This window comes from Molossus molossus, unplaced genomic scaffold (assembly GCF_014108415.1).
Source record: "Molossus molossus isolate mMolMol1 unplaced genomic scaffold, mMolMol1.p scaffold_m16_p_4, whole genome shotgun sequence".
Lineage (NCBI taxonomy): Eukaryota > Metazoa > Chordata > Mammalia > Chiroptera > Molossidae > Molossus > Molossus molossus.
In genome coordinates, this window is record NW_023425377.1 from 79233275 (window position 1) to 79242598 (window position 9324).

General features: G+C 52.8%; 1 protein-coding gene across 1 annotated transcript; it reads left to right on the forward strand.

The window, feature by feature from the left end:
* Positions 1-70: 70 nt before the first annotated feature.
* Positions 71-6851, forward strand: DOHH (deoxyhypusine hydroxylase). The gene is made up of 5 exons (XM_036241274.1): positions 71-312; positions 3066-3384; positions 4780-4856; positions 5452-5692; positions 6089-6851. Exons 2-5 carry the CDS (start codon positions 3111-3113, stop codon positions 6406-6408), a joined length of 912 nt encoding a protein of 303 aa, XP_036097167.1. The 5' UTR covers positions 71-312; positions 3066-3110; the 3' UTR covers positions 6409-6851.
* Positions 6852-9324: the final 2473 nt, after the last annotated feature.

Sequence of the window (9324 nt, forward strand, 5' to 3'; positions counted from 1 at the left end):
TGGGCGTGGCACTCCGCCTTCTCTGATGAATGCTCTTAAGTGTCTCCCGGTGTGGGAGTGTGAGCTGTGGCACCGGTGCCGACTTGCGCTCCCGAGCCTCCTCCCACCACGGAAACTTCGACTGCATCGTCTCCCTTCCAGCGCCGCGTTGGTGCCGTCCGCCGGGGTCACATGGGCGGCGAGATGGCGGCCCCTAGAGCCCGCTGCCAGCCTCGCGGTCCATGAGGCGGCAGCGGCGGCTGCGAGAGGAAAAAGGCGGGCCGGTTCTGCGTTTCTGGAGCTTGTTCGGACGTTCCGGCGGCGGGGAGCACGGTGCGGGGCCCGGACCTGGCGGGCGGACACGGGGAGGACGGCTCGTGGCGGGGAGGCTGGTTCCCGGCCCCGGGATTCACTGAGGAGTCTGGAGTCCCGGCGAGCTCTTCCACTTGGCTTCTGGGGACCCTGTCTCCACGAGTCCCTTTGCTGGGGACGCAGCGCGTGTTGGGGAGGGTCCATGCCACACGACTCCTTCCTGGTGGTCCTGGAAGAACCAACTTGTGAGGGTCCCGCGGAGATAGATCTTGAGGCATCCGGTTCCCGGAAGTCTTCCAAGGAAAAGGATCCTGCGGGCTCCCCTGAGGGATTCCGTGTGGGGCGACCCCTCGCGGGAAGGGGGGAGCCTAGTTACAGGAGATCTTTTTGTGGGGGATTATGGATATAGAGAGGTCTCTAGACGGGGAAGGGATCTTGAGGATCCCAGGTCTCCCCTTTCTCCATCCCTTACTAATTCATCCTGTCTGCCTCTGAGACTTCACAGGGGTGAGCGGATTCCCTCAACCCCACACCCTGGCCCCCCTTTCCACTGAAAAATGGGCCTTAGGTATGAGCTGCGGCTTCCAGGTGGTTGGTGTACCCTCCTTGTCCCCCTGAGCCCAGAGGCAGGTGTGGGGCTCCCTGCAGAAATATTTAGTACTAGCTCAGGTTTATTAAGTGTGTACTGGGTGCCGGCGCTTGTACTGTGTGCTGTGTGAGCGTAACTTCATCCACAGTAACTCTGTGAGGTCTCTGTGCCCCTTTGGCCTGTTTTACAGATGGTTGCAGATTTATATTATATATAAAGTGTTTAGCAGCGTACCTGGCAGGCAATAGATGTTCAGCTCATCTGACAAATATTTAACAAGGGCCTGCCAGAGTCCTGGGTCCTGTCTGCCCTTGGTGTGCTGTGGCTCACTCCTGGCTTCTGTGGATTCTGATGGGCCCTCTTTCCGGAGTCACCTCCTTTGATGGTCACCTGTGCTCAAGCAGCTGCACCTCCCTCATTAAACTGCAGGTGGGACCTGCTGACGCTTCTAGGACCAGAGGGCTGAGGCAAGCCGCAGCCTGCTTGTCATGTTTATGACGCGGCCTCCAGGTCCTCATTAGTCTAGTAGAGGATGGAGAGGGGGACCCTCCTTCTTGCCTCAGCTGTGTCTTTTCATCTTATTCCACCCATTCAACAGAGTGTCTGGTTTAGAGCTGGACTCTGGAGCTCAACCACCTGGATTTATAACTCTTCACATTGTTTCCAAGCAAGTCATTAACTTCTCTGTGCTTCTGTTTTCTCTCCTGTAAAATGGTGACAATCCTAGTTCCTGTCTCCTCTGGGAATGGTGAGGATTAAATGAGTTCATAACTGTAAAGGGCTTAGAAGAGGTGCTTGGCAAATGCTCTGTAAATGTCAGCAGCTGTTACTTTTAGGATTATTGTTCTTATTGAGGACCTTCTGTGTGGGGGGAGTACAGCAGTGACTAAGAGAGACTTGATCCCTGCTTTCAGAGTTCTCCTATTCTAGTGAGAGATCAGAAGGACCATAATCAGCTAACCCAATAAATATACATGGTATCTAGTGGTGGTAAGCACTTCAAAGAACAATAAAGCAGAACAAGGGAAAAGAGATAGAGGAGTAACATTGAAGATTGTGATCAGGGAAGGCTTCCCTGAGGAGGTGACATTTGAGAAATGAGAGCGTGAGCATGGGGGCATTTTGGAAGAGTGTTCCTGAAGGAGAGAACAGCTCATGCAAAGGACATGGGCCAACGTTCTAACCACTGGGGTAGGAATGTGTCTGGTATGTTGGAGGAACAGTGAAGAGACCTGTTTGGTGGAATGGAATGAGTGAGGAGAGGGAGAAAATGAGGGTGGGGAAAGGACAGGGGCAGGTCTCATAGAGCCTTTGGGACTCTCAAGGAATTTGGAGTAATGAGGCACCATAGGAAGATTTTGTGAGGGATTCACATGGTCAGTTCATATGCTGAAAGGATTCCTGTATCAGTTACCTGTGCTGTGTAACAAATTACACAGTGTTTCTTATGACCCAGCCTCAGAAGTCACACTGTCATTTCTTTCATATCCTATTGTTTACACAGGTCAGTCCTATTCATTGTGGGAGGGGGCCACATAGGGCACAGATACCAAGAGATGGGGGTCACTGGGAGCTGTTTTGGGAACCAGCTATCACAGTCCCTCAGCTGTTGTGTGGAGAGCAGACCCTCAGAAGTCATTACTGATATATAGGTCAAAGGTGCAGAGAGGGAAAGTAAGTTAGGGAGGTCTACACAGTAAGTAGGTGGGGCCAGAGCCAGACTTTCAACCTAGATACACAGGCTGGACAACAGGTAGGAAGCCGCTTCACCAGGTTCTAAATTAAATGAACAAGTCACTCATGCCCTGGTGGTTTTGATCAGTTGTTAGAGTGTTGGCCCACGGACCAAAGAATTGCAGGTTCGGGTTTGATTCTGGTCAAGGGCATGTACCTCGATTGCGGTTCGATCCCCGGACTGGTTGGGGTCGTGCGGGAGGCAACCTGTTGATGTGTCTCTTTCACATGGACGTTTCTCCTTTCTCTTTCTCCCTCCCTCCCCCTCCCTTCCTCCTTCTCTCACCCCCCTCCCTTCCTCCCTCCCTCTTTCCCTCCTTCTCCCTCTATCTGAAAATCAATGGAAAAATATTCTTGGGTGAGGATTTAAAAATAAAATAAAATGAAATAAATGAACAAGTCAGCAGAAGAAGGACACTTCTAACCTGGCTTTTTGGTTTTCTGTGGTAAGGTTCTTGTGCCTGAGAGGAGCCTTGGAAGGAAAAAGACGTGCGCCATGGTGACGGAGCAGGAGGTGGAAGCTATTGGGCAGACACTGGTGGACCCCCAGCAGCCCCTGCAGGCCCGCTTCCGGGCTCTCTTCACGCTTAGAGGACTTGGCGGCCCGGGCGCCATTGCCTGGATCAGTCGGGCCTTCAGCGATGACTCTGTCCTGCTCAAGCATGAACTGGCCTACTGCTTGGGTCAGATGCAGGACCGCCAGGCCATCCCTGTGCTGGTAGATGTGCTGTGTGACACCCACCAGGAGCCCATGGTGCGCCATGAGGCAGGTGAGTGGCGAAGTGAGGGCATGGGCACACTTCTGCCACTTGTATCAACGCTCACTCATACATAGTCCAAACCAGGGCTCAGCAAATCTCCATAAAGGGCGGGTAGTAAGTATTCAGTCCTGCTGGCCAGACAGCTGTTACCACAACTCAATTCTACCATCATAGCATAAAAGCCACCATAAACCAACAGGTGGGTGTGGCCATGTGCCAGTAAAATTCCATGGATGCTGAGATTTGAACTTTATATAATTTTCATGGGCCATGGAGTGTTATTCCTTTGATTAAAAAATACCTTTTTTTTTTTTAGCCCTGGTCAATATGGCTCAATGATTAGAGCATTGTCCGGCACTGAAGGGCCTTGGGTTTGATTCCCGGTCAGGGCACATACCCAGGTTGCAGGTTCTATACCCAGTTGGGGCACATGCATGAGGTAATCGGTTGATGTTTTTCTCCTTCTCCCTTCCTTCTTCCCTCTCCCTTTTTCTCTCTCTTAAACCAATGAAAAACATATCCTTGAGTGAGAATTAAAAACAATTTTTTTTTTTATTATAAAAAACATTCTAGCTCTGGCCAGTTTGGCTCAGCAGTTAGAGCGTCAGCCTGTGGTTCAGAGAGACCCGGGTTCGGTTCCTGCTAAGGGCACGTACCTCGGTTGCAGTTTGTCCCCAGCCCTGGTTGGGTCGTGTGGGTGGCAGCCACTCGATGGGTACCTTTCACGTTAATGTTTCTCTCTCTCTCTTTCTTCCTCTCTCTCCCTCCCACTATATCTGAACAAAAAATGAAAAAATGTCCTCGGATGAGGATAAAAAACAACAACATTCTAGCCCTGGCTGGTTTGGCTCAGCGGTTAGAGTGTTGGCCCAGGGACCAAAGAGTCGCGGGTTCGATTCCGGTCAAGGGCATATCCCTTGGTTGTGGTTTGGTCCCCAACCATGGTGGGGGTCATGCAGGAGGCAACCAATCAATGTGTCTCTCTCACATTGATGTTTCTTTCTCCCTCCCTCTCTCTTTCCTTGCCTCTCTCTCACTTTATCTGATGATAGATAAATGGAAAAATATCCTCAGGTGAGGATTTTAAAAAAAAATTCTACACGCATATAAAAACAGGTGGTGGCCTATAGATTGCCAACCCCCCTTTTTACATAGAGGGGAAGGGAGGGAGGGAGAGAGAAACATCGATTAGTTGCTTCTTGCACAACCCTGACCAAGGCCAGGGATCAAACCCACAACCCAGGTATGTGCCTTTGACCGGTAATTGAACCTGCGCCCATTCAGTCCTCAGGCTAACCCAGCCAGGGATGGACAAATGTGTTTTGAATGTCTGTTGTGAGCTTCCCCTGAGGTACCCAGGTGCTTTGCACTAATCAACATGACCTCTCTTTGCCTGGTTTTTAGGGGAGGCCTTGGGGGCCATCGGGGACCCAGAAGTTCTGGAGATCCTGAAGAAGTACTCCACTGATCCTGTTGTCGAGGTAACTTGGCTGGGCCCTCCCTCTCCTGCCCCCGCCTAGACCAGCCCCAGACCCTGGCTGTTTGCCATGGTGACTCCTTGGCTAGGGATTCTGGAAAGAGTTGGCAGTCAGGATGGGTGCAGGCTGCTGCCCACTTGGGAAAAACTGAACATTTAATTTCCATCAAAATCTGCCCTGCTCAGCCAGCCTGTCCTGGGCCTTGAGCCACTGTGGAGCTGTCCTCACCTCTCTGGTACCTCCACTGTCCATCCCTCTCATGGTCTCTCATCACCTTTAGGATAAAATGCCAAGCCTCACTGTGGTCCACATGCCCTAAATAGTCTCTTCTGACCACCTGTAGGCAGGTCACCTCTGTGGTTAGCACCCCCCCCCCCAGCTTTCCCCTGGCAGGTGCAGCAGGTCCTGACTTAGGGACTTCACATTAGCTGTTTCCACCTGACTCCATCTCTCACTTGATTCTGATGTCACCTCATCATTGAGCAGTTCCCTGGCCCTCTGTCTCCCTTATCACTTCCTAATCACCCCTGGAGGATGGGGTATGGGGCCTATCAGATATACTGCCCACAGGGGCCACCTGCCACCCCTTTCTCTGCAGGTGGCTGAGACGTGCCAGTTGGCTGTGTGTCGGCTGGAGTGGCTGCAGCAACAGAGTGGGGAGCCAGCGGCAGCAGGGCCCTACCTCTCAGTGGACCCGGCTCCTCCGGCCAAGGAGCATGATGTGGGGCGGCTTCGGGAAGCACTGCTGGATGAGGCCCTGCCACTCTTTGACCGATACCGAGCCATGTTCGCCCTGCGAGATGCTGGTGGCAAGGAGGCGGCCCTGGCACTGGCTGAGGGTGAGGAGGGGTCCCTGGGTGAGGCTTAATGGCTGCATTTGTGACATGGAGCAACTTTTCCAAGGGGACGTACACCCTGGGCCTGTTCCCTAGCATGTCTCTACAGGCTTTACACAAATGAACTCCTCCTCAGAGGTGGGTGGGCACTCTTACTACCCCCATTCTCCATGGGGCTACTAAGGCCCAGAGAAGCAAGGAGACTTGCCTGAGGTCACAGAGCTAGTCAGCAGAGTTGGGATTTGACCCTCAGCAGCCTGGCTCCAGCATCCTTAACCTCTTCTGCTATTATTTGTTTCTGTCCCTTGGATATCCAGCCCTGTGCCCCTTCTTGTCCTCACCTGCCTTGATGGCATTACCCAGCCAGTGATTCCTCTGTCCCCCCGCTACTTCCCACAGGCCTGCGCTGTGGCAGCGCCCTCTTTCGCCACGAGATCGGCTATGTTCTGGGCCAGCTGCAGCACGAGGCTGCTGTTCCCCAGCTGGCAGCAGCCCTAGCCCAGCGGACTGAGAGCCCCATGGTGCGACATGAATGCGCTGAGGCCCTGGGAGCCATCGCCCGGCCTACCTGCCTGGCTGCCCTGCGGGCCCACATGGCAGACCCTGAGCGTGTGGTCCGGGAGAGCTGCGAGGTGGCCCTGGACATGTATGAGTACGAGAGGGGACCGGCCTTCCAGTATGCCGATAGGCTGGAGCAGTTGCGCTTGCCCCCCTCCTAGATCTGTCGCCCGCCTGGCCTGGGGCCTCTCCCCTGCAGGACTCAGCATATAGACCGAATTTGTGTAAATCAGATCTTGATTCCCTGAACCTGTTTACTTGGCCAGATCTCAGTCACTTTTGCATCTTGAGTACCCCCTGGGGCCAAGCTGAGGTCTCTACTATCCCCTACTAAGGGACCTACCACAGTGCTGGCAGTGCACCAGGTGGGAATGTCATCATGGGAGGCAAGATCTGGGGCATGTGCAGGGGTGGAGGTGGGGTGGTCCAGCTCCAGGGATGGGGGGGTGGAGAAAGGCACTGTGGAGAAACCTGTGCCTGGCAGACCTGGGCAGGGTCTGGGTCTCTAACTCCCCACCCCGGGCCCTGGGTAGGCTGGGCTGGAGACTCAGGCCAGATGACAAACAGGTCCCAGGTAACTGCTTAAGTGGAATATTAAATTATTTTTGCCAAGTGGTCATTCTCTGTGTGTTGGGAGGCTACTCGGGTTAAGTTGGCTACTCTCAAGGAATATCTAAGTGTGTGTGGGGGGGGCGGGGGGGCGTGTGCAGGCATTTGGAGAGCTCAGCTCTGAGGTCTGTCCTGTTGCAGACAACATGTGACCAGCTCAGGCCTGTCCCTGCTTCACCACCCATTCTCTGGCAGAATGTCTGCCCCACCAAGAGGGCCAAGAAAACCCCTCTAGCCTGGCCCTCACTGCGGGTATTGGGGAAGGGGTATGGTGGTATGGCTAAGAGCTTGGGCTGTGGGCTCCAATCCCAGCTCCTTGCCCCACCCCCCTTCTTCCAGGTGCAGCCTTCAGCAGCCCATTTGCCACTAGAAAAATGAGCCTAACCTAGCTTCATGTTTCTACTGCTTTCTGTGGGTCAGCAATAGCCCTGATGCAGGTGGAGGGGATTCCATGAGGGCACAGGTACCAGGAGGTGTGGTTCTCAGGCACAGCTATGACCCTTGTTAGTCCTCACCTGAGGATATTTTTCCATTGATTTTTTGAGTGGAAGGGAGAGAGAGGGAGAGACATCGATTGGTTGCCTCCTATACAACCCCGACCCGGGCCAGGGATCGAACCTGCAACCCAGCTTTGTGCCCTTGACAGGGAATCGAATCCAAGATCTTTTGATCCATGGGCCGACACTCTAACCACTGAGCCAAGCTGGCCAGGGTTATGACCCAATTTTTTTTTTTTTTTGATCCTCACCTGAGGCTATTTTTCCATTTATCTTCAGATAGAGTGGGAGGGAGGGAGACACATTGGTTGCCTCCCACAGGACCCTGACCAAGGCCAGGGATGAACCACAATTGAGATAAGTGCCCTTGACTGGAATTGAACCTGCGACTCATTGGTCTGCCGGCCAACGCTCCAGCTACTGAGCCAAACAGGCCAGGGCACTATGACCCATTTTTACAACACTGTTTTCTGCTCTCAATACTTTTGACACTGAATTGGGTGAATTTTCCACAGCAAGCAATTTTCCATTTCTCTGAACATCAGCTGGGTGTCTTGCAATTCAGTCCTGACATTAATGACCAGGAATTAGTGCAGATCCCACAGGTTCAGGGCACAGGAACACCACCACTTTATTTTTTTTAAGGGCGAGGGAGAGAAAAACATCGATGAGAGAACAGTTGGTCGCCTCCTGCATGCCCCTCACTGGGGATTTGGCCCACAACCTGGGCATGTGCCCTGATTGGAAATCGACCAGGCAGCTTCTTGGTGTATGGGTCAATGCTCAACCACTGAGCTACACCAGCCAGACAATGCCACCACTTTAAATGGTTCCAAGTCCAGGGCCTCCTGTACCTTTCACCCATCAGGGTTCTCACCACTCTGTCCTCACATTTGAGGATTTGCTGGGATAGCTCACAGAACTCTGGAAAGGACTTATTTATTATAAAGGATAGATGAAGAGACACACAGAGCTAAGTCCGGAAGGGTCCCCAGAGCAGTTGCTTCTGTCCCTGTGGAATGGGCACACTGCCTTCCTGGCACATGGAAGCTCTCAGCCCCTTCATTTCAGGTTTTTATGGAGTGTCCATCACTTTAACACCTTGATGAAATCACTCCTGGTCGGGTGCAGGCAGCCTTGGGGGTGGGGCTAAAAGTTCCCTCTCACCCATCCTCATTAGCCTCATTAGCCTCATTAGGTATAGTGGGAGGGATGAACTGAGAAGCACAAAGGGTCCTGGCCATTGTAGCTCAGTGGACTGAGTGTCATTCCATGGACTGAGGTCCTGGTTTGATTCCAGGTCAGGACACATGCCTAGGTTGCAGGCTCGATCCCCAGTAGGGGGCGTGCAGGAGGCAGCCAATTGATGTATCTGTCACATTGATGTTTTTCCATCCCTCTCTTTCTAAAAAATCAATAAAAACATTTTTAAAAAACGAAGGCACAAAAGGGCCCTCTCACCCTCATCACTCAGGAAATGACTGTTTTAGAAGCTCGGTGCCAGGAACCTGGATGAAGATCAAATATGTTTCTTATCTCAGTGTCACCAGCATCCCCTCTTCCTGGAAATTCCTCACGAACCCTGCATTTGCCCAGCTTTCCTCCCCCACTCCGGGACCCCTCAGTCTCCCTCTCTCCCTTGTTGCCCAGGGCTGGTTCCTGGGGCCTCTTCCCTCCCTGGTCCAAATGCTTCTGGGCAGCCTGGTCCACTGTCAGGGGATCTAACCTCATCTGTGCTGCGTCGCGTCTCCAGCCAGGGCTCTCCTGAGCTCCACATTCGAGGTCCAGCTGCGCCTCCACATCTCCATTCAATATTGATGAAGCACCCCAAAGCCTATGTCTGCCCTTAATTTCCTCATATTACCTCCAAAGTTGCTTCTCCCATAGGAAATGGAAACTCCATCATTCTAGATGCTCAGCCTAAAAACATTCAGGTGTGGCCGGTTTAAACCCTATTCCAGATCCACTCAC